Below are 26,322 nucleotides of genomic sequence, written 5' to 3'. Positions count from 1 at the left end.
TAAAGCTGACTTAAAGTCGGGAAGAAATCGTTCGAAAACGTCCCCAAATATATGTATTTACATCAATTTCTAGGAATTTTTCCAAGTTGTTATTTCACGAGTAGTTGGACACTTATATCATCTAAGTATATTCCGAAATTCAGCTTAATCTGTTGTTGCAAACGCTGGGGTTACACCTTGAACTGTCTCCAAGGAAAATGTCGACGAGGATTTCTTTCCGACCCAACCCACCTGTATGGTGCAGCAAAGCACCGTATTCGCTACGGTTGACCGATTTCGGCCCGGCAACACAATGGCGAATGCACATTCATTAGCGTCACTCGGCGTGACTTGGCGTGGGTCTCGGTATCGACCAATGGAAGCGGAAAGGTTGATATTTATCAATTATTCATAAATACCTAAGACAGTTAACGCATTCCTATTGGTCGAAAGCCCGTCACGTGCCGGTCTTAAACGGATGATAAAGACATGGCAAGCTGGCAATTTGGACTCCCATGAAATCCAGTGCCTTTTAACGTTTCATTGGTTGAAAGTTCACATTCCTCACTAACGCATGCGCAATGTTCTACCAGTGAATCAGTATTTCATGGTCCGAAATTCACACTACATCAGCCCAGCTGCGTTTTGCACGACATCGCGCAGTACGCGCGACGCGCACGCCAATGTCGATAAAAGGTAACGAGTTGTGGAGGGGCATTCCATATTATAGTCATAGTCAAACTTGTTGAACAAAATGGTTGGTGACGTCTAGTTTTTGACATGTTTTGAATTTGGAGGGAAAAGATTTTTTTTCGACCAAAAAGTATTTATGAATGGGAATAAATATGTGTTCGGTCGGTATTAAACACTCTGTTTAAGACCGGTGGGAGTCTGGATGGGTGATAATTAACCGAGGCGAAGCCGAGGGTATTTATCACCCATCCAGATTCCCACCGGTCTTAAACAGAGTGTTTTAATACCTCCCTTACACACATTTTATTCCCTTAATAACTCGTGAAGGAGGCTTTTCTCCAAATGTGTGCTGTACACCATAATGGATATTAGGAACCTTATTAATATTCGTGAGGCTTGAAAAGATTGACAAATCTTGCAAACGCCATGTTCGGTACTACAACTTTCAAAAATGCACGTAGGCAGGCCTAGTTTTCCAATTTCAACGAAAGGTAATGAACATATCACAACGATTTTAGCACATAATTGGATCATTTTAAGGGAAATAAACCCTAAAATTTGCAAGAAGATACGGGCTTCCAAACGGGAGAAATTAATTTTCAAAGATTTCGCCCGCCTGTGTGAACATGTCCTTTGTGCATTTATAGTTTTATTCAAAATAAAGTGTTACGTAACCTTTAGAAATCGCACTTTGCAACCACACGGCTGTAATGGCATTAAGGATTGTTTACATGAAGATCAGTGGCCTCTTGTGAGTAGACCAGTGGCGTAGCCAGGAATTTTTCAGTGGGGGGGGGGGGGGGGCGCTGGGGGGCTGGAACATTTCATGGGGGGGGGCGTCATGTAGATAAATGATAATTTTTTTAGAAACTCAAAATCTCAGTGGGGGGCGACAAGGTTTCATTGGGGGGGCTGTCGCCCCGCCCCCCGTGGCTACGCCACTGGAGTAGACCACATAGCACCATCCGCTGTTTGTCTACTAGGCCTATATATAATATACGAGGTCTTTATCGGTTGGAGTGATACAATCATTTGAGTGATACAACCAGTTGAAGTCAAACCGTTGACCATTCAATACAATTCGGTGACCCGAGGTAAATATGGTTCACTTCTTGTCGGAATCTCTGGTGATCCACCCTAGTTTGTACATCACACCTTCCATCACCATGACAACGAGTGACACGGACCAGATACCTCCCATCAGAATAAACGCGCCGTCGTAACTTCCGCTTACATCATACATCCAACCTGAAAATAGACCAGCCAAAATCAATTCAAGATTTGTTCTTTGGATTAAGTACGCTTCAGGCTTAATAAAAACATTTCACTGCCATGCGTTTCCTCTAGTTTCTCAAGGCAAATGAAAGAGCATTTAACTGTAATACAGGGTGAGTAACAAAACAACCCCAAATGTCGGGATCATTGTTTTAGTGAAGTTCTGCATGTAGCACTTTCAAAATCTAGTAAATGAAAGCCCTTTTCATAAGCTTTCTTTTAGTACAAGAATCATTCAAATCATCATGTACTTTTAAAGTTATGGAATTTAAACACAACCACCGTTTTAAAGTTCTGTCCACGGATCACCAAAAGGTAAGTGTTCTTTCAGCAAAAACGAAAACAAATCACATTAAAGGATGTGTGAATTACTTTCGTTTTGCTGAAAGAACGCACACCTTTTGGGAGGGCTAGTCGGTTGAATCATACCGAACAAGAAAATCATTAATTGAATGCTCGGCAGTATATTAATCATCTTCGACAGATTGTAAGACAAATATTATAGGGTTTAAGGTTGCTTTTATAATATCAAGTCCAGTCAGCAAAATGTGGAGACGAGAACTCATCGCACGTACATGGATATTGAATGTCCGTGCACGGACTATTTTAACAAGCATATTGGTATTGACAAGGTAACTCTCTGGCCGGGAGTCAATTAAGGCTTCTCCAAAAATGGATGTTTGCTGATGTTAACAAGGGAAGTTGTTAAAGTTTACCCGGTAAGAATCCAAGGCTGGTTGTGGCAAATCCACTCAAGACTCCCATCCAACTGAAAGCACTGACAAGATAATCCGCACCGAGCAGGTCTTTGGTATACACATCTAGCAGCGCACCAATCACGCCAGCTGCACCCATGAAAACCACAGCATTGACCATTAGCCACCAGTAGGTGTTCATCCATGGATCAGTGAAGAGGCAAGCGGCAGCCACGGTTATTGTCACGACCATCATTGTCCGGAGCCCCATCCAACCCCTGTCCACCACAGGTCCGTGAGCTACCTTCGCAACCAGATTAGCCACTCCGGCCGCTGCGGTGAAAGTCACGGCGTCTTGCCCGGATAATCCTTTAGCGTAAACGTGGTCCACAAAGTAGATAACCCACAGGTCGTTGACTAGGCGGTTGCTAATGAAGAGGACCGCCGTCAGGTAAAAAGAGGCTTTCTCAAAGACCTCCAGGCCGAAATTCAGAGCGCAACGTGCACCACTGAACTGGAGTTCGAGGCAGCAGCAGCAGCATTTGGAACTCTGGGGCAGAGACTCGGAATCGCCAGGGAGCGGTGCGTACTCGTCGCCACTCGCACCACCGTGTCTTTGCGACGTCGGTCTGTCGGTAAAGAGGGTCCCACACGGGACAAGGTGCATGCAGATCCCGCCCAGGAGCAGCATGGCTCCCCTCCAACCATAGGTGTCCAGGAGGAGTTGAGTCAGAGGTGCGAAGACAATGAGAGCTACCGAATGGCCCGCGTGCCCGATGCCGTTAGCTGCGGTGTAGTGTGTCGTGAAGTACCGCCCCACCATCGCCCTGGTCAGGATATTGGCAAAACTTATACCACAGCCTGCGGAGAGGAAACATTTAAACAAATTCAACCCAAATTATTTCAGTTTGTAAATAACGTAAGGAGATTCAGAAAAAAATAGCATTTCCAACAAAACGTACAGTTGTATTGGTTACACCCCTATGTTTCGACAACCCTATGTTCCGACACCCCTATGTTCCGACTGCACATGTTCTTATCCTTATCCCGATCCCTATCCCTATCCATATCTCTAATCCTACCCCTAACCCTCACCGGGAGAAACACAATCTTATGTGCAGGTTGTCGGAACATTTATGTCGGAACACAGGGGTGTCGGAACATAGGTTGAGTAGTCCGAACATAGGGGTGTCGGAACATAGGGTGTAGGAACATAGGGGTGTAAGAACATAGGTTGAGTAGTCCGAACATAGGTTAAGTAGTCCGAACATAGGGGTGTCGGAACATAGGGGTGTCGGAACACAGGGGTGTAGGAACATAGGTTGAGTTGTCGGAACATAGGGGTGTCGGAACATAGGGGTGTCGGAACATAGGGGTGTCGGAACATAGGTTGAGTTGTCGGAACATAGGGGTGTCGGAACATAGGGTGAAGGAACATAGGGGTGTAGGAACATAGGTTGAGTTGTCCGAACATAGGGGTGTCGGAACATAGGGGTGTCGGAACACAAAAAACCCAAAATACTTCACGATTCAATGTTGGTGAAAGTGAGCCACATTCAGGGAGATGGTTCAGTTTGGACTCGGTCTCTAAAACCAGTGTGTTTCGTTTGCACAAGCTCTTCCAAATTATAATCAATTAATCAATGATTATTGAGCAGCTATAAAATCAGTATCTGAATAAACCTGCAAAGGCCTGTTCAAAGTCTGTAGAATAGGTATTTTGTATAATTTAGACGGGACTTCGGAAAGTCAAAGGCTCATCTCCAATGGAAGAATCAATGGTTTAAACATTAATGTTTTTTAAGGAGGCAATGGATGATTCAACATGGGTGACTTGTGTGCCATTCTGAATTCGTGAGGTGCAGCTTAGCATCCACATTACTATCGACCAGTTTCGTTACCTGAGAGCAGAGTCAAAGACACAGCAAATTGTATGACAGATGTTGCCAAGGAGGCCACCACTAGAGATCCACCAATCAGCACACCGCTCATCATAATGACCATCCGGGGTCCAAATTTCATCTCCAGCGGCCCGGCAAAAGGTCCTATTTATATCAAGAATATAACAAAATGTTGGTAAGCATCGTCAATATTCTAAAGTAGAAAGATTGCGGGTAACACCATGTGGAAAGTAATCTCTTCTTGGGGTACTGTGGTCCGATGGTTATGGTGTTCGACTAGTGTGCCGTGGTACATGGGTTCGAATCCTGAGCGTGGGAACATGGTGCTTGTGCTCTCTTTACCATTATTGCTTCGTCCTTCGGATGGGACGTAAAGCCGTAGGTCCCGTGTGTTGTGTAGTGCACGTTAAAGAACCCAGCAACACTTATCGCTCAGAGAAGGGCTTTGCCCCGGTATTTCTGGCAGTGGCTGCAATATGCGCCGCAGCACCTTGTAAACCCTTATAAGGTGCTACTTAGTGGGCGTCATATTTCTCATAAAACTTAATTTACCTGTCTTTAATAATCTACATAACTTCCAGCGCCTTGAGTACCCAAGAGTTGGTACTATGGTAGATACGTGCGCTACATAAGACTCCGGTATTATTATTATCATTATTATTATCAAGAAGTGTGGTTCTGAGAAGAACCGCTTGGTTGGGTGTAGAACTCCAACTCACAATCCTGTGGCACATAACGTTTACCGAGAATAGACTTGTTTACTGAATAAAAGCCCAACAAACTCCCACCTATAACACCATTTCTAAATACGTTCCTTTCCCCGAACTTATAATGTTTACTAAATTCTCGACCCCGGGAAACGGTTTAGAAAACTTTCGACACCAAAAGTCGTTCTTTAATATGTTGCTATTAGGGATGTGTGTGAATTGTTTTTCGTTTTGCTGAAAGAACGCACACCTTTTTTTGTGATCCGTGGACAGAACTTTAATTAAAACGGTGGTACCGTTGTGTTTAAAATTCCGTAACTTAAAAAGTACATGAATGATTTCAATGATTCGTGTACTAAAAGAAAGCTTATGAATTGGGCTTTCATATCCTAGATTTGGAAAGTGCTACATGCTACTATAGGGCGAGAGAGCAGTGGCGATTGCACCACGCGCCATGGATGTTATGCAACATATTAAATTAAAAATCGCTGGGATGCATGACATCATCGCCTTCACATGTCAGCCAAAATAAAAACAAACTACCAACAATGAAACCAACAAACAAACACATTTTGATTATTGTTTGTATAACGTGTAAGATCTCATAACTTAAATATGCATTCTGTTGAAATGCAAAAACAACAAATATCTCAAGGAGACACGTTGTAGTGAATTATTTGACATTATAGGAAGACACTGGGCATCAGGGAAACTTTTCGAGTGTCTCCCTAAAACTTAAACCATTTCCAGAACGACTTTCTGCATGTAGCACTTTCAAAACGAAAAAAAAATCACATTATGTGATTTTTTTTTTTCGTTTGAAAGTGCTACATGCAGAACTTCACTAAAACAATGGTCCCGATATTTGGGTTTCGGAAATTGTTTTACTCATCCTGTATACCGACGAACTTGTGCGCTAATCCCGTGTTTCGCTCGTAGCCCCCCCCCCCCTGCAAACAGGGCGCTGGGAGGGGTTGATGAGCTTCAAAGAATCTTGTGAAGGAAGTATGAATGACATTCTGTGTAACGTATCATGACTTTCGCACGCATCGCATATGCAACTAGCGCGCTACGCAACCTCGTCCCCAGTAGTGTCGAGCAGTACGCGCCTTCCACTACCTGCTCTCTTTAGTGGAGCTGCTTAGGTCCATTTTTGGCCCAAATCGTGCACTTTGTGGTAAAAGCATGAAATTTAGCAAATGGGGTCAAAATGGGCTAGAATTCATTTTAAGATCGGGAACCATCCTGGATCTTGCCCATTTTGGGGGCGGAGCTTGATTTTTTTTAAAAGGGGGCGCAAACAATACAAACTCATAAAAACTGTATTTAACATCCATTTTCCTTGTTTTTCTATGGTTTGAAATAAACTTAAACATAAAATATAACATTCTAGCATTCTAACACCAGTTAATTTCCACCCATTTTGTGGGCGTGGCCTAAATGTACAAAAGAGGCAGTATATATCAGCAGTTTGGTTCTAATATGGAAAACATTTTTCGGTTTGGTAGTAAAATCCTGAAAATTGGCAGGTCCAGTTAAAATGGGCTGAAAATAATTTTAAGAGGTGAACACATCTTGGATCTTGCACAATTTTGGGGGGCGGAGCTTGATTTTTCAAAAAGGGGAGTGCAAAAAATAAAAAAACTCAGAAAAACTGTATTTAACATCCATTTTCCTTTGTTCTTCATGCTTGAAATAAACTTAGACGTGAGAAATAACTTTATGAGAAATAACACGTTAAAATTGTGCAGCAGCAGGATTCCAGTCGAACCAGTGAGTTTGGTGGTTTGAGACATCATCTTACATTGAAAGACATCATCTTACATTGCCAACGCGCATGGCTATGGCGACGCGCGCGCATACCAGAAACCAGAGCCTTTTTTGGCCTAATAATCGTTTACTTCGTTTCGTATGAATAAAAAGGAGTAAATGCTTCAGATTTCAAATATGCACTTGTCATTTACAAGGCTGGGTTGGGGCAACCTTGAAATCATAAAGCAAAATAATTCTGCTCATAAACTACTGTATTCATAAAGTTCATAAAGTACAAATGATACCATATGTTTGTATGAATAAAGCATGGCATTTGCTTTTTCTACCACTTTCAAAGCATTTACTCGCATCTGTATGAATGAAAATTAAGCAAACACTTTTACTAAAAACCATTTGCTCTTGAGTAAATGGCCTGCAAAATGTAAAGCTTTACACGTTTATAGGTTTGCAGAAAATAAAACTATCGTAACCGAAACGGAAAGCGGCACAGGGGAGGGTCACGTGCTGGAGGACCGATACAAAAAAAGCGCATCAAACGTGACGAACGCAATGCCGTTTACGGGCACAATGCGCTGTGCATCGGCACCCATGGTCTACACGTGGATTGGGTTTTCAGTCCCTATCTGATTCCGTGGGTTTTCCCCAGACTATTCTTCTGGGGTTTTCCTCCCACCTCTAAAACTGTAATTTCTTCTCATTGTCTTCTCTCTACGGTTTTTTCCGGGGTTTGCGAGCTACAGTGCCTGGGGCATGCACTTTTGAGGATTACTTCGTTTCGTATGAATATAAAGGAGTAAATGCTTCAGATTTTAAATATGCACTTGTCATTTACAAGGCTGGGTTGGGGCAACCTTGAAATTATAAAGTAAAATAATTCTGCAAAAAAAATACTGCATTTAATAAAAGTTCATAAAGTACAAATGATACCATGTTTGTATGAATAAAACATGGCATTTGCTTTTGCTACCACTTTGAAGCATTTACTCGCATCTGTATGAATGACAATTACGCAAACACTTTTACTAAAAACCGTTTGCTAAATTCTGAAAATAATTACTTTTTACCTTTAAGCTTTTGCTACACTATAAGCGTTTACTTCGTTTCTTATGAATAAAAAGGAATAAATGCTTCAGATTTCAAATATTTACTTGTCATATTTCAAGGTTGGGTTGGGGCTACCTTAAAAATATAAAAGTACATAATTCTGCGCAAAAATTACTGCATTTATTAATGTTAATCGCGAAAAAGTACAAATAATACCATACGGTAGTTCGTATGAATAAAAACTGGCATTTGCATTACTCCCATCTGTATGAATAAAAATTAAGCAAAGGCTTTTACTGAAAACCATTTGCTCTTGAGTAAATGGCCTGCAAAATGTAAAGCTTTACACGTTTATAGGTTTGCAGAAAATAAAACTATCGTAACCGAAACGGAAAGCGGCACAGGCGAGGGTCACGTGCTGGATGACCGATACAAAAAAAGCGCATCAAACGTGACGAACGCAATGCCGTTTACGTGCACAATGCGCTGTGCATCGGCACCCATGGTCTACACGTGGATTGGGTTTTCAGTCCCTACCTGATTCCGTGGGTTTTCCCCAGACTATTCTTCTGGGGTTTTCCTCCCACCTCTAAAACTGTAAATTTTTGCTGGTAAAAACACAACTTTTCCATTTCTTTTAACTATGTTTACCATACACTGTAAAGATAAGTTTAAACGGTTGCAAGACTAATTGTTGCCCTTTAGGGGTGGAGCTACATTTTAAGGTAGGCGGCTGTAAAAAAAATCATATCTAAATTGGTATGATTGTCTACAAGTAACTTACACAGGGTGAATCAAAAAAAAGGAAATCCAAATGGCAGGACACATTTTTTTAATGAAGTTCTGCATGAAGCACTATCAAAATCAAGATATGAAAGCCCAATTTATAAGCTTTGTTTTAGTACAAGAATCATTCAAATCACTTATGTACTTTTCAAGTTACAGAATTTTAAACACAAACACCGTCTTCAAAGTTCTGTCAGCAAAACGAAAACACTTCACATATAGGGGGATGCGCTGGAATTGTTTTCGTTTTGCTGAAAGAACACACACCATTTTTTGTGATACGTGGACAGAACTTTAAAACAGTGGTTGTGTTTAAAATTCCGTAACTTGAAAAGTACATAATGAGTGATTTGAATGATTCTTGTACTAAAAGAAAGCTTATGAATCGGCTTTCATATCCTAGATTTTGAAAGTACTACATGCAAAACTTTATTACAAAATAACATTTTGCACATAATATAAAAAATGAAGACCCTCGATAATTCTATCATATCCCACGAAAATCATATTGATTTTATATTGATTTTTTTTATATTGATTTTTAAAGATCAAATCTATTAATCTCTAACGAGACGTCACGTAACCCATTATGAGGTCATCATGAGTCACTTCAATTTTCATCTATAACACATCCCGGTCTAGGTACATACCAACTTTCAACCCAATCGGACCAGTGGTTCTGTAGATATTGGCCTTCAAAATATGCAATTTTAATATGGCGTCACATGTCACGTGACGTCATATTAAAAATAAAAAGATGAAACACCATGTCTGTTTGCAAACAGAACACAGGGCTTTTGGCATTTTACAAATGTTTATGTTTCGTTGGTCCTTTTGCAGTCACTTGTCATAGTGCTTCATGCAGTTAAAGGTTGTTCAAATGCTTAGAATAATTCCTAAAATATAATGTTATCACTTGACGTCACATACGTCACATGCCCTGCAATGACGTCATCTGTAAAACCCTTCTCAATACACATTTTGTCATTGTGGTCTTGGTTTGAACCAAGTTTAATGGTTATCCGATGAAAGAAAGTGTGCAATTTTGGAAGCAGAATAAAATCATAAATATTTAAAAATCATTAAAAAAATCAAATGATGACGTCATCGTGACGTCACTTCGGACTTTGCATACAAGTACCATTATCTACCTACCCAAGTTTTTCAAAAATGTTGTGCAAATACCTATTACCTAACAAACCAAATACAAAAAAGAATTTTTAACTTTGCATGTTGCGTTCGTGAGATATGGCTAAACGGTCCAAAAATTCAAATATTCATAAAAAATCTCAGGATGGTGTCATCAGACGTCACTTCATTTTTTTTTTATCTATAACACATCCCGGTCTGGCCACATACCAAGTTTCAACCCAATCGGACTTACAGTTCTGTAGATTAAGAACTTCAGAAATATGACAAGTAAATATTTGAAATCTGAAGCATTTACTTCTTTTATATTCATACTAGTAAACGCTTATAGTGTAGCAAAACCTAAAAGGTAAAAACTAATTATTTTCAGATTTTAGCAAATGGTTTTGAGTAAAAGTGTTTGCTTAATTTTCATTCATACAGATGCGAGTAAACTGCTTCAAAATTGGAAGTAAAAGCAAATGCCATGTTTTATTCATACGAACATGGTATCATTTGTACCCTATGAACTTAGTTAATATTAATTTTACGCGATTAACATATAATTATTTGCTTTATAATTTCAAGGTTGCCCCAACCCAGCCTTGTGAATGACAAGTGCATATTTGAAATCTGAAGCATTTACTCCTTTTTATTCATACGAAACGAAGTATAAACGTTAAATAATTTTTTTCTGGTAATGAAACCAAGGATTTCTCAAAAGTGCATGCCCCAGGCACTGTAGCTCGCAACCCCCCCCCCCCAAAAAAAACCTATAGAGAAGACAATGAGAAGAAAGATGATTTTCCCTCGTTTGAATCAAGCTGCTCTAATGTACCGCCTCTTTACATATTTAGGCCACGCCCGCAAAGGGTGAAAATAACACGTGTTAGAATGTTAGAATTTACATCCACTTTGTTTCAAAGCATGAGAAACAAAGTGGATGTAAAATACAGTTTTCTGAGTTTTCTATTTTTGCACTCCCCTTTTGAAAAATCAAGCTCCGCCACCCAAATGGGCCAAGATCCAAGATGCGTTCACCTCTAAAAATTATGTGTAGCCCATTTCAATTGGACATGCCAATTTTTAGAATTTTACCACCAAACTGAATGATGTTTTCCATATTAGAACCAAACTGCTAAGATATACCGCCTCTTTTACCATTTAGACCACGCCCACAAAATGGGTGGAAAATAACAGGTGTTAGAATTCTAGAATGTCTTATTTCTACTTGAGTTTATTTCAAAGCGTAAAAAAAACAAGGAAATTTGATGTTAAATTCAGTTTTCATGAGTTTGTATTGTTTGCACCCCCTTTTTTTGAAAAATCAAGCTCCGCCCCCAAAATGGGCAAGATCCAGGATGGGTCCCGATCTCAAAATGATTTTTAGCCCATTTTGACCCCACATGCCAAATTTCATGCTTTTACCACAAAGTGCACGATTTTTCGCTTAGCAGCTCCACTACTTACCCTGGTATTGGATCATTTGCATGGTGAAAATTGTTTTAAAACGGATGCAAAATGAGGAATTCTCTGGTGTCATCCCGTGCTTTACATCAGCGCGTTTTTTGTATTATTGGTTTGTGGTGTATGGGGTAAGGGCACGATCAATTCGTCGCGGCGTGAGCATGGCGTGAGTTACGAAAACACGATGTTTTTCAAAGTAAACATGTTATCTTATCCAGTCAATATGCAGTTTCAAATTTCATATTAAAATGAACGAATTGGAAAGGAAAGGATTCTTGTTGAGAAGGTGTGGACGTTATAATTACAATGAACGTGAAAACACGTTGGAAATAACAACACCAACTACACGATATAAATCCAGTTCTTGCTCATTGCGGTATGGAATCAGGATACAGGAAGAACGTTTCCTCTACAAGGCATACTATTGGAAACGAGGTTGGAAATCAAGTAAGCCCTGGGGACGAGGTTGCGCGCTAAGTATGCTTCACAGCTCTAGCGAGTTTGTGTGCAGCATCTATGTCACAGGTCACGCAAAATGTATCCAGTCAGAGCTCAAACAAGATCAGCCGTTCCCAGCGTCGTCCTGTTTGTAAGCACAAGATGTGCGCATGCGCGCACACGTAAAAAGTCATTGCTACCTAGTCTGGTTCCCAGACCAACAGATTATTAGTATTTCTGAAGATCAGAAAAATTAAGTCAGAATATTTTGTTCTCGGAACCAGACTACTTGCTACCACGCGAAAATACGCTTACGCGGAACTTTCTGGAATAGGCCTAGTTAGTGCAAATTCTTTTCATACTGAAAAGCCGTGAAATTGGGCCATGATCGTCGCCCGAGAGCCCAGCCCGTGCGATTCACAGGACGAGCGACCTAGTGCAACACTCATTGTATCCCCCTCCCCATCCCCCCAAAAAGGAACGAAGATTAATTTACCTTAATTTATACTGCATGCTGTTATTCATTTAATATTACAACTGAAAATGGTATGCAGAACATGTATGTTTCCTTTCGCAATTATTACAGATTAATTGATGTCGTATGCGAACGTTTATGTCGCACACGAATACAAGATAATTTTGATATTATTTGCTGGTAACGATGATTTAAATTAGCAAAAATTACGCATGTCACCTCATGCATATTATTCATTTTAATAACACTTTAACAGCTGTTCAGGGAAGTGGTACGCACAACACGTATGTTTCGCAAACAATGTTACGTCATTTTGAACCTTTTTGTCGCACATCATTAATCACCACGAATACAAGATAACTTGAACAAAACCGAGGGTGCTTCTTTTCAAGTAAATCGTTATATTGCCATATCTGTGCCTCAGTGGAGAATTAGAGGTTGCTCAAATAAACTACACAAAAATTGACTTCAGGAAACACAAGTATTGCAAACCAGAAGACAAAAAATCTATGTTTCACGAAATATGATGCTTAATTTAATTCTGGCAAACAGAATGAATTATTCTACATGGTGGAAATTGTGCATAGAAATTAAAGCTGGCGTTAAAATAAACGTACCTTGCTAAAATCTCCACTTTATAGCTGTCACACTGACATTGTTGACTGAATATTACCAGATTCCACAAAATTAGTACAGATTTTCCGCGTGAATAATAAAAAGGAGCATACTTTAATATCGCCTCATTCATAAATGATTTGATATCTGGAAGAGTATGGTCATTTCGTTTGCGCAAATATTTCGCTTCCTTTTGATTTACAAATGCAACATTTTGTTCAGAGGGTCGAAACTAAGTATAGCAACTGGAAAAAAATGTTGCATCCTGACGCCACTTTTTGTCATATTCATCGCAGGTCAGTCACTGCAAAAAATGTTGAAAAGACATGAATTTTGGACTGAGAAACATTTCCAATTTTGTTAGAAAATACTTTGAAAGTGCACTCGACTATCTCTCCATAGACTTTGTACACAAACTCAGAAGTGGCGCCTGGATAGTACATTCTCTCATCCTTATTAATTAAGTGCTTATCTATACTTGAAGTAACCTCTCGACCTACCCACAAAGTCGCTGATTCCGTTGATGATGGCGATAGTCCAGCCTACCAGCCACGTACTCGATTGAAACTCTTCCTGCAAGACGGGCAGCATCACGCCAAGGCCCTTGATGAGACCAGTCCAGACCAGCCAGGTCATGTGCAGGGAGAGCACAGCACACCATCCCGATCGAACTTGAGCCGACAGACAACCCATAGTCGCTCCAACACTGCAATGAAGGGTAACCAGAAAGCTATAACCTCCACGATGATAAGCTATGGCATATATTTGAGCGAATGATGGCTTCAATAAACGTACGCGTGATATTTCTGTTTGTAGCCTGTACGCAAACAATAATTGCGGCGTTATACCGCGACTCCGTTCTTTCAAAAATCTTGTTTTCTTATCAACATTATGAGTATAGCTGAGAAGGACTGTTCTTTAGCAAGACTAGGCTCCTGTTCCAGCCCCTGCCCGCTCAATGAACCGTTGATTGGATGCTCTTCCCGTGGTTACGAAAGTGCGAGTGAGTAATACTCTAAAAAGTGGACGACTGCTTCGCCCGCACGCAACGCCCTATGATCCACGGGGCCCAGTGACGGCTAAGCATATTCGGATAAATTTCATATAGGTTGCAGACCAGTAAATCGGTCCGAATTGCCTGCGCCGGCCAAATCACGATTTGCAAGCCCTCAAAATCTGCAGTATTTGAGCATGCTGTGGGCCATGAACTTGAGGGTTTGTGGAAATATGGGTGGAAGCCGTGCACAGGACTGTGAGCTTGTAGTTCCGTTCAATCTGGATGAAATTGGGGCCCTTAAAGCGCTCTATTTTGCAATGGAGTGTAGGCATCGTTTTTCAACATGGCGATGGGCTTGAGGACTATTTTCAGGGGTGATCATCTTCGGATGGACATTTCTCCTAAAAGTCATCAGTTAACCACCCCCCCCCCCAAAAAAAAAAGAAAATGAAAGATGATGAAATAAGCTTTAATTTGATGTGTGTCTCGAAGAACACCTTGGAGAGTTGTGAGTATTTTTCCCGAATTTCTGAAGTGGGAGCATGGGGTCTATGGAAGTTTATTTACTGGTCTGCAACCATAAGCATTCGCGCCCTCTGGAGATGTACGCGCAGCTCAATGTCTCCTTCGCTCGTACCCCGCCCTGCAAACAGGACGTTGGGATACTCTGATGAATTCATGCTCTAATTGGTTGGATTTTGCGTGACCAGTGATCTGCGCGTCATCAAGGTTATGACTCTGCAAGGTTTGCAACGGCCGTTAAGACTGATTCATTACTCTTTAATTCCAGTTTAGAGATGTTTTTTCTCGTTGAAAAGCGTCATAATGTAGGAAATTTTGTAAAACTTATCTGTGTTGCAAATTTACAATTCCCGTCACTCGCTCAGGCTCCGTTTCGAATCACGAACGGTCGGATTGCATTATGCGACGCTCAATATTGTGTCCACATGGTCCGCAATGAAACAGAAATCACATCCGGTATGGAATGTGCGCAATTCTATGGGAAGTTTTCGGATGGCATTTGCGCACATTGTCTAACTGCGGTCTTGAACAGCTGCAGCCAGATGCCTTATATATATTAGGTCATAGGCCACTTCCTTCACAAGATTCTGCGACTCATCAGAGTATCACAGCGTCCTGTTTGCAGGGCGGGGGTACGAGCGAAAATGTCTCCATCAAATTGGCATTCAAATTTAGTCGGTGTGGATTTGCCCCATAAAGCAATTTCGCGTTCCAGTTACCATTAACTTGAATGGACGAACAATTCGTGACGAAAGTAGAACGGAAATTTTAAATAGGACCTACGTTAATTTGCCTGGATCATCACAAAAGCTTGATTATAAATGTACTAAATGACTTACTGTACGCCTTGCAAAGCCTGGTCAAAAATGCTGCATAAAGTGTACATCTTATTTTCTTGTATTAGACGCATATGCTTTAGTTAATTAAAGCTGTAGTCCATCATTTGCAGCTATTCAAAAAGTGACTGACGTAATAAGTGTTGAAAAACGTATTTAGCTGAAAGATAGTAAGGGGACTAAACTCCCTGGGAAATTATTCTTTCTGGCATGCTGTTATTTTGAAGAAATCAACGAAAGAAGGCCTTTCCAACTGTGCTTCTTAAGACGCACTGTTGGAAATTTCTGTTAGTAGTTCGTTTTTTTATTCAGCGAAGCGCGCGCAAGCGTTGACACGACGCACACGCACGCGCGCGGTTGCTATAATTCGTCGGATCAGTGCGCGACATCGGGTAGCTGCATTCGGCTCAGTAATAAGAACGTGTCTTGGACATAGATATAGAACTTAAAAAACTAGATCGGACACGCGTATGATACGCGCGTTTTGACAGGACGCTGCCATTGGTCACGTGAATAGGGTCAAAAATTTAAACGCGCATTTCTTCGGCATGACGATCACTTGTACTGTACTCCATCACTGCTTGAAAATGGTTGCAATCTGTGCGGCAGCAAAGTTCAACGAAGACGGAGAAAGGGACCCGGAGGACAGTCTCTCAAGAAGTTAACATCATGTGTGAGTAACTTAATACACAGAATTTATCTCTTGAGAGTGCATTTCGAACAAGACAGCTTTTATAAAAATTAACTCAATATAAGCTACGTTACGCAATGCCAAATGGGCATAAATCACAGGAATGGGCGGTGGAGAAAACCCCCATGTGTGATCCAAAGGATCCTCCGAATTTTGTAATAACCGCGCAGGGCCTACTTAAAATATTTTCAGTGTATTGTTTTAAAAGTTAAGATGGTACCCCTGATCCTGAACATCGAATAACAATTATTTCTGGCCTAACATCACCCTCCCCTCTCCTGCTTTTCAATAATAGTCCGCGGGGAACGAGGATTGGGAGTCACTTTTTGTTGTGGGATGTGGGTGATTAAAGAAAATGCACCATTCTCCTAGTTTGAACACATCAATGAGAAATATTCCAAATGGCAGCAAATGGAATCCAACAAAGCACCATCGTCTTTGCAGCGACCATTTCCCTGCAGAGTGCTTCAAGGTGGAATGGGGGAAAACACGTCTGCGTGTCGATGCCATACCGTCAATCTTTGAAGACTACCCGACTCATTTGAAGCCTGTAAGTATTACAATGAGCCTTGGGGCCAGGATAGGCTATCGATAATTACTGTCATGTATTTAAATATTTCGTAGAAAGACTACAGTCTCGTGTATGGACTTCAGCACGAGAGAGAAAAGCTGCCAACGGCAAGGAAAGAACCGACCCAAGCCCCCGTCGAAGATATTGCTTCAGTGCACGGCTGTACCGGCAAAACAAACATCAGCGATAGAGCATGCATACAGTCTACCACCAGAAATGGATCTACCCTCGAAAGTAGCAGGAAGGCTATATATTCCAAGCTTGAACAGGAAAACAGACAACTCCGGCAGGAAAATCGACGATCATGTCGAAAAAGATCTTATCCGTCAAAGAGGTGGTAAAAGGCCTGTAAGAGGAGCAACTTGTTACTCCAGAGATGGCCGACCAGATGGAAACACAGTTTCCTATTCTGCAATTGGAAGTCACTTTGCTGGAGCTGGGAAAACTGCGCCTTGCTCAACGAATCACAATCATAGTGAACAGATGAAGAAGTTTGCACTGCTCGACAAAAGCGTACGTCTTCGTCAGAAAGAAGATTGCACTGCCGACTGTGCGTAGTGAGGAGATAGCTGGCCACGCATGCATGACTGGGCCTCGTGCGTGGACCATAGCTAAAATTTAACAAGTTTCGCTTAGTATTTCGTTATCGTCTTATTGTTGCTCCTCAGAAATTGAAAGATTGAATAGCCCTCTGTTTGCGTTCATGCATATGAGGAAGATATATTGGATTACTTATTCTGGTTCATAAATTTATGGGAAGCAATACTCACCTGCTGGTAGTTGCATAGGCTAGACCTTTATATAAATATTCGGATGGTGACAACCAAATGTATTTTTTTCATGAGCAATGATATTCTTGACACCTTGATTAATGGCTATGGATATGGAACTGCCATTTCATCAGTGTATTTATTAGCTAACGAGTAATTTTTCATTGTATATAAATTGTTTATTACCTAAAAGTTATTTAAGTATTAGTTTGTTCAGTATTCACAACAGATGGCCAGAGACTTGTTTTTGTAGTCATCCATTCATTTCAAATGTAATGTTCCTATTGATGTTAGCAGTATTAAAGCAAAGCAATATTTCGAGTGCCCGTTTTTATCGTTGCTCATTTACAAAATGATTTTCTGTTATTTCATTTTGATGTTGGTAAAATTAAAAGTTTATGTTTTGTCTGATAGGCAAGTAACGGTTGATTTTTATTGCACATTTTAAACTAGAACGGCGAAGCCGCCATGGCTCGCTGTTCAAGGCAGGAAGGGAGGCTGAAGGTAGGGTTGGGGATGGGCATGATGGAAGGGGATCAGGATTCTTGTTGATGTGCCTAGGTGTAGGGGTCAGTTTTTAAATGTCAACATAAAAAGTCAACAGATTACCTAATAAATACATGTGTATATAGGTTAGCCGTCACTGTATTATTGTGCAGTCGCCACAAATGCAGAACAAGAATGGGTATACATGTACATGTAGACACAGCACCATCACCACCTCCCCCAAACCTTACCCCATCCCAAAACCTTACCCCATCCCCAACCCGCCCCCTCCACCACCCAACCCCCTACCCACACCCATTCCATCCTCCCCTAACCATCCCCACCCTATCACCTACACATCCCAACCCCACCCAAACTCCAATCCCTATCTCCTTCCCCCTCCCCTGACCCGTACACTCCCCTACCCCAACCCCCTACACCCACCTACCCTATCTTCCCCTATCTGTCCTTACCCACCCTACACATCCCCACCCTAACCCTTACTCGAATTCCAATATCCCGCCCACCCCATTCCCCCACCCATACATCCCACCTGACCCCCATGCAACCCCTACTCTGATCCCTATATACTGCCCCCTCCCCTTATCCAACCCCTACAACAACCCATCCCCAACCCAACCCTACTCCGATCCTATATCCCGCCCCCTGCCCAACCCCCTCCTAACCCAACCCCTACATCCATGCCCATCCTCTCCCTACCTGTCTCCCCCTACCTGTCTCTCCCTACCTGTTCCCACCCCACCCCTACAAATCCCCACCCCACCCAAACCCAGTATTCCAACCCCTCTCCCCACCCCACCCCACCCCACCCCACCCCGCCCCACCCATCCTAGCTCCCCTACTCATCCTACTCACACAAACCCTAACTCCAACCCCTATCCCCCAACCCACCCCACCCCACCTTCCCCTACCCCATCCCTACTCCAACCCCATAAACTAAAAGATCAAACCAGAAGCTCATGCACATCCCCAAAATGCATAATGTACATGTACATGTTATACCGGTATACACACATGTACATGTTATACCAGTATACATGAACATGTAACAATTAAAAACTTTAACATTTCCTTGAATTAAAATTCCTCAAAAAAATCATTGAATTTACTGCAATGATATGAACCTAACTGAAGTAATAGAGATGATACATGACAACTGCTTTTAATTTTTTTCCCCAAGTTAACTAGAACCAAAAACTTCAACATTTTTATCTGAACGCGGACGGCCGGACAGACGGCCCGACGGACGGACGGACGGACGGACGCCCGGACAGACGGACGGAAATTGGTATTACATAGGCTCGCATCTGCTTCGCAGCTCGCCAAAAAGAGGGGGAAATCTCATAAAACAGGTTGACATTTAATTACGCTTTTGACATTTACCTTTGTTAAAGATATGAGAACACAATGTGGCTACTTTTCGGTACATATTAGTATCCTAGACTGAAAATCAATTACCTTCAACACAGTCGCCAATTTAGCCCCAAATAAGACACAGAGGCAAACCCATGTGTAACTTTTCAAAGGAATGTGAAATGTCACATTGTCAAAAATCGTAGTTAAAAATGTCAACCTGTTGTTTAAGAACTTCAACGCATAGCTGAATTCAGGTGGGAGTGTTGGCGATATTTTTCCGTCCAGCATTCACCAGCTGCCCTTTGCGCGTGGCCCTATTCACGTGACTTTGCATGCAGCGCGTCCATGAATAACCCAGAAGTTTTGTGCACAGCGAATGGCGCATTCGAACGCGCGTCCGATCTAGTTATTTTAAGTTCTATATCTAAGGTCTTGGACGCTGAATTCAGGCCCAATTCAAAACATGATTCAGCAGCTTTTGATTTGAAATCGAGATCCTAGAATGCTGTTTTTCTCGAAATATACAGCTGAAGCTGAGCTGAAACTTCATCAGGTTAGTTGTTCAGCACCCTTCTTCAGATTTTGAGTAGGTGTGTTGCTTCACACGAACAAATTGCACAAATTACAAATGATGGACTATACCTTTAAGTGTTCATGTGTACACACAGTGACACGTTAGAGTTGAATGAGCTTTGGTATATAGTTGAATATGTTAATCTTAAGCGTCATTACATTCCTATGAGGCGCCCTTTATGACTTTATTACGAAACAAATATATATAGAACGAAACCAAAATATATAGAACGAAACCAAAATATACAGAAAGGAACCAATATATACATTCCGTGCGAATTTGAACAAGGCCGCATTTGCTGCATAAATAAATTCGGTAGGGAAGACCATTATAATTAACGCGCATATACACAGCTGTCGGGAAACGATAGTCTAACCGAAATAAATACCGGGAAGTCGCAACAATATTGGTCAATAGTTAAATACTGCATGGTACAATTAATCCAAAAAAAAAAAAAAATTAGTTGCTGAAGGGTAGCGAAAATGAAGCTGAATATGATACATTTTACATATAATAGAATTAGGAGTATAATTTTGTACAAGCAAAGTGACATCTGGCGATGTTCATTAATTGCGTGATCAGGTTAATTCGGGTACGACCCGGTCACCGTTTTAAACTTGTACAAATTAATCTTCTTTTTCCGGACAATAATTCTCCGCTGTTTTCTGTTTTCTTTATAGTATAAACTTATAATTTTGAACATATATCAACCCTGATCCCGAGTGGTGCATATTACTCTGACGTAATGATGACGTCATCAGGTATCAAAGTACAAGCGATTTTTATTTCAAAATTGACAAACTTAACTTGTAACTCTTGAACAAAAACGATCAATTATGTTCATAGATCATTAATTGATAAATATTTTTGGTTGCGTACGTCAAGTCACTTGACCTTTATTTCCGGGTCTACCGGAAGGTCAATTCAGGAGGATTTAAAATACAGACAACACGGGTCTCAAATTTCAAAACGAACATAATTTCTTTCAAACGATTCGCGGGATGATAAACCTAGTATGAACTTGAAACCTGGTCGAAGAATGACGACAACTTTGACGTCATCATGCCGTCATCGGGTATCAAATTACAAAGAGTTTTAAAAATTACTTTTAATTATAACTTTAGAACGGAATAGAGTAGCGTTCTAATTTTTGTTATGTTCTAGACATTGCCTCCGCGTCTAACCAATTAGGGCAAGCCCGCTCAATGCATTTTGTACTGGAGCTCGGAACAGTTAAAGTCGTTTATCCTCCGTGGTCCATGCGACTGAAATACACATTTGTATTTTTTGGACTCGACTTAAACAGCAACGTCTGCATGCGGCATGCAATGCGATATTGTGATCGTACTCCGGGGGGAAACTTTAGAACGGAATAGAGTATTATTTTTGTTATTGTAATTTGACATTGCCTCCGCGTCTAACCAATTAGGGCAAGCCCGCTCAATGCATTTTGTACTGGAGCTCGGAACAGTTAAAATCGTTTATCCTTGTGTGTAGGATCCGTGGTCCATTCGACTGAAATACACATGGGGGCTCGTGCCATATTTTCAATATGGAGCGCTGATAAAACCCTACAATCAGGCACACTATATTAACTGAAAGTGTACAAATGCACCCTTTTCACGACTAGTTATTCAGGGGCCGGGAGAGACCGTTCGCATGTACGTCACATTCTTACATTTTGGTAGTGCAATTTCTTTTTTTATGGATTTTTTGGGTGGGGGCCTAACTAAAAAATGGGGAGGGGGGAGGGCTAAAGCCCCTCCAGCACCCCCCTCCCCAGCTGCTACAATAACGAACGTCACTGTATAGCCCTATGACGATAAGTGGACTGTAACTGAACTTGACCTTTAGCCTCCGATTTTACAAAGCATTGGAAATGTGCATTGTACCGAGCAACCATCAATGACATTGTGTTCGTTTTGTATGACTTACCATACCATTTGACTCTTCAATAGTCAATAGTCCCAACACGCGCGCCATGTGTGAGATGTTTTGCAAATACCTGAACATGTTTCCCTCCCCAAATAATCACACTCTTATCTATTGCTAAGAGCCTGAATACAAAGTCTATAATTCCTTATTAACCCATGGGGGGGGGGGGGGGTATTCGGGGTGATGGAGGAGGTTTGAGTCATAATATTTTATAATTTAATAGTTTAATGTTATTTTATGGTGGATTGGGGGGGGGTTAGGGGTGATATGGAGGAGGTTTGAGTCATAATATTTTATAATTTAATAGTTTAATACTATTATATATATAGCACTCACTACTCTGCTGCTGCCTAAATATAGAGGCAGGATAGGAAAGACATGATTTTGTGAGACTTCAGGTTTTGTTGAGGATTGGAACAAAAGTTATAAAAAAATATTAAGAGAACAGGGACTGTTAACTGTACAACACACCAGGCGCGGATCCAGAAGGGGGTTTTGGGGGTAAAAAAAACCCAGCACTTACTAAATTTTTTATAGATATATATAAAATAATGTAAAACACCCTCCAACACCCACCCCCGCCCCTGCTCTGACACCCAAATATGATGACAAGTTTACCAGTAATAATGTCTGCCTGTGCCCAACATTCGGACTGAGCCAGCTGGGGTACGGTGATATTTTTTAACTATTTGCTCCCATTGAAAGTATGGTACTGCAACAATTCCTGTATCTGCCCCTGAACACTTACGGCGATCATGACCAGATCAGGCAAAGTTTCGAGAAGGCTTCACGTAAGTACATCCCTTATCAAGTGTATCGAGTCATGGAGCTATATAAAACACATGCTATAAAAAAAGAATATGTGTGTTTTATAGCTCCATGATCGAGTCGACAAACCTTTACGCAACAATCGTATGCCACTTATTCCTTACAAAACATAACACTCCACCGCAATCGAACTCACTCTTTGACGATTAAGCACTCTTTGGGATTAATATTTTTTTAAATGAACTAGTGAATGTGGATGCAATGACAATAGAATACAACATCTGAATCCGATCACTGATGAAACAAAACCGTAAAGGTTGCAATTTATTGACTGTGAAAAAATGGAAATTTTTACCCGATGATGAAGGTGTTAAGGAAAAAGCCACACGAGTTTCCGTCGATCTCGCCAGCGGTAGAGCGTGGTGTACTGTCGGCCACTGCCTGTCTTACAAGCGCTGGCGCGAGACCGCGTCAACAATAGGCAGGGCACGCTGTGCCAAATGAACAACCCTACGAAAGCCCATTAGCGCCACTGCAAGTATATATGTTACAGATTATGTAATTCGTTATTACGGATTATTAATTCGTTATTACGGATTATTAATTCGTTATTACGGATTATTTAATTCGTTATTACGGATTATTTAATTCGTTATTACGGATTATTAATTCGTTATTACGGATTACTAATTCGTTATTACGGATTATTTAATTCGTTTTTACGGATTATTAATTCGTTATTACGGATTATTAATTCGTTATTACGAATTAAGTCTCATGTTCTCACACGTGGAGAGCACGTGACCAGGGGCTTATATATATCGCCGCTAGGCGGCGCTATATCTTTAATAATTAATAATCCGTAATAACGAATTAATAATCCGTAATAACGAATTAATAATCCGTAATAACGAATTAAATAATCCGTTTTAACGAATTAGTAATCCGTACATATATACTTGCAGTGGCGCTAATGGGCTTTCGTACAGAATCGATATTTTTCTCAAGGTATCTAAAATCATGACATGTCTATGATATTTTCCGCCATCATGGAAGCTTTGGCCCGAAAGCAATAACCTCGGCCATGCATATCCATGACGATGGTGGCAAAGTTGATTATGCTAGCCAGGATTTTTGTCATTCGATCTTTCAATAGGGTCAATTGTTCATACCTTTCCCCTGAAGGTTTTTCTTTTCACGTAAAAGTTTCATTGACGTTGCTAGCATTCTGTACTCGTTGAACATTAACAAAGAGCAAGGTTCACACACACATGCCCAACCCAATAGGAGTGGGTTTTCATGGAAACTAGTCACGCTTCACGCCAATTCCAGTGTAGTTTCGTTGTAATAAAAAAGCTATTCATGTTTTTATGAGGCTCCATGTGTAAATAAATTATTTAACAAAATTATTTATATATAATTCATTATTTATTATATAATTCAGTTTCCCGGACAATTATATGTAAATATTGTTTGGCAGTTTGCATTATATGTAAATAAATTTATTTGCCACTGCATTATTTATATATAATTTTTTTTGCAACCTAATTATTTACATATAATTTTGGGCAAACTAGAATTATTTATATATAATTTATTTGCAACCGTATTATATATATATAATTTTTGCACACTTTTTTTATTTATATATAATTTATAATGAATTATATATAAATAATTTTGTTAAATAATTTATTTACACATGGCGCCTCATATGTTTTTTACCCTCTGCAAGTTTTTCCTCATAAAACTCAGTAGACCGGTAAATCCTGGCCTAGCCCCAAACCTGCCATCTACCGATCATAAACAAAAAGATGCATATGGTCTTTTAATCTTTTATATCTGCCATTCTCTGTAACAAACAAATACAAACTGCAAATATATCGAGAGCTACATCGTTTGGCGAGTTAGAACTATGTGAATATTTTTATGAACAGAAATTCATCCACTTCCAGTGGAACCATTTGTTTTAACTTGAACCAAAAAAAATCCTTTCGTGTTTTGTAAGTTTCAGTATACTTCAGTATATTTCATCACAGTGCATCCAGAATCCAACATTTTCCGGGCCTTAAAGCGGACCCCTGGCCCTGTGGCCCTACGCCGTAAGGGCTCGGACAATAAAACAAAACATACACGACGGAATTTACTAAATGTAAGAAAGCAGCCTTGCAACAATAATATTTACATGCGATGTCGTGCATAATGATACAATTCTTTTTCCAGAATTAAATGTAACAAAAAATGGAGATAAAAATACAGGGTTCTCCACTTTTCAGTACAGTTAAACGTTTTAAGAGAAACAGTATAATCTAAAACAAAATAATAAATAAATTGTCTTTATAATCCCAGCAAACTATTGCTAAAAACGTCAAATGAAAGTGGCCAGGAATCGCCTCAGATTGCACCACAGAGCATCCATATTCCAAATTAAGCCACGACGTAAGGGCTTTGCGCTCCGCTTTCGTATTAATTTTGTCCGTCCTTTAGAAATTCCAGCACCCCCTGGCAAAGATTTATTCCAGCGGCAGTGTGATAACCGCAAGATGGACAGAATAAACGGACCGGGGGACACTTGTAACTTGTAACTTCATGTATCGGTAGGTATTCTGTACCCCGGACAGTTTTAGCGGGGGAAGGAATTACCGTCTACACAGGCCTTACACCATACCGGCGCGGGGCACTTCAAGATGATTCCCCGCTGTTTTAGAGTTTCACGTCGACACTTGTTTTTGAAAAATCTATATGATATCGATTTTTTTTCCAATTATTTCCCCAGAAAATATAAAAGTTATGCACTTTCGAATGAGACATCGAACGAAAAGCATAAGTTGCTGAATTATTTCTTCACAAAATTCAATTATTGACTGCCAGACAATAATTCTAAAACTGACATTAGGCCCTATTAGCCTAGGCCGTGCCGGCTACGACTTGAAATTACAGCCGAGCCTATGGAAAGTGGCTTCAGCCGCTACCGAAGACGCGTGTGTAATTTCAAGCCGTTTAGCCAGGTAATTCGGACACGACCTTATTTGTCCTACAGCACATATTTACCAGGTTGTTTTAAAATGGTTACCATCATCACAACTGACCCAAATTATAACTCAGAGTTTTTTTAACTGAAAAAATATGAAACATCTAGCGTACTCACAAACTGACTCACAGGCACACGTTTAACATGAGCTAGTGGCAAGCGGCAGTCGTGGCGGAAAGCGAACCAATGACCAAGTGGCATCTTGGGAATCTCAAACCAACCAAGAGCTTTGTTCATGCGTAAAGTGCGAGGGCTATACAATTCAATCATGCCTTTGTTAAAACGATGGGTGAGGCCACTATATAGCTGATTTTTTTGAGTAAGCGAACAATATTTTGGATTGGCAGTGAAAAGGTCAGGCGAAACCAATTTGTACAATGGCTTCTCGGGCCATAACCTCAACCTGCCTGCTAATTGTGTAAGGGTGCAACAGTGCAAAAAAAATTCCCATAGCCACTAGTGCTAAATGCCCATACTTCAAAATTGTTTTAAAGTACTCAGAACTCTCACAGGTATTTAAGCTGCACAGAAAAATGATGATCGACATGTTATCTTTCAACTTCTTTTCATTTTTTGGTGGGTTGACCATTGACTTTTCGAGAAATTCTCGCCCAAAGAAGACGACCCCTGTTTTCCCCAAAGCGGAACGGTAGCCATCTTAAAAAACGATCCCTCCACAACATGGCAAAATAGCGCCACTCTCGAGCCCAATTGTATCCAAAATGCCCAGAATTAGAAGCCCCGAGTCCGGGCCAGAGGTTCATTGCCATATCTCTTCAATACCCAAA

At 40.7% G+C, this 26,322-nt stretch overlaps 1 protein-coding gene and 1 long non-coding RNA gene across 2 annotated transcripts; one reads left to right on the top strand and one right to left on the bottom strand.

Moving 5' to 3' along the window:
• Nucleotides 1–1,585: 1,585 nt before the first annotated feature.
• Nucleotides 1,586–25,739, bottom strand: LOC119742171 (monocarboxylate transporter 13-like). The gene is made up of 5 exons (XM_038218210.1): nucleotides 25,652–25,739; nucleotides 13,477–13,682; nucleotides 4,544–4,687; nucleotides 2,664–3,503; nucleotides 1,586–1,920 (listed from the first exon to the last, which is right to left on the bottom strand). Exons 2-5 carry the CDS (start codon nucleotides 13,667–13,669, stop codon nucleotides 1,778–1,780), a joined length of 1,320 nt encoding a protein of 439 aa, XP_038074138.1. The 5' UTR covers nucleotides 13,670–13,682; nucleotides 25,652–25,739; the 3' UTR covers nucleotides 1,586–1,777.
• Nucleotides 16,461–17,774, top strand: LOC119742172. The gene is made up of 2 exons (XR_005272828.1): nucleotides 16,461–16,572; nucleotides 16,647–17,774. It is a non-coding gene; the product is annotated as an uncharacterized LOC119742172 (long non-coding RNA).
• Nucleotides 25,740–26,322: the final 583 nt, after the last annotated feature.

This window comes from Patiria miniata, unplaced genomic scaffold (genome assembly GCF_015706575.1).
Source record: "Patiria miniata isolate m_02_andy unplaced genomic scaffold, ASM1570657v1 HiC_scaffold_5, whole genome shotgun sequence".
NCBI lineage: Eukaryota > Metazoa > Echinodermata > Asteroidea > Valvatida > Asterinidae > Patiria > Patiria miniata.
The sequence above is the reverse complement of the archived record's forward strand: the minus strand, read 5'-3'. Positions and strand labels throughout refer to the sequence as shown.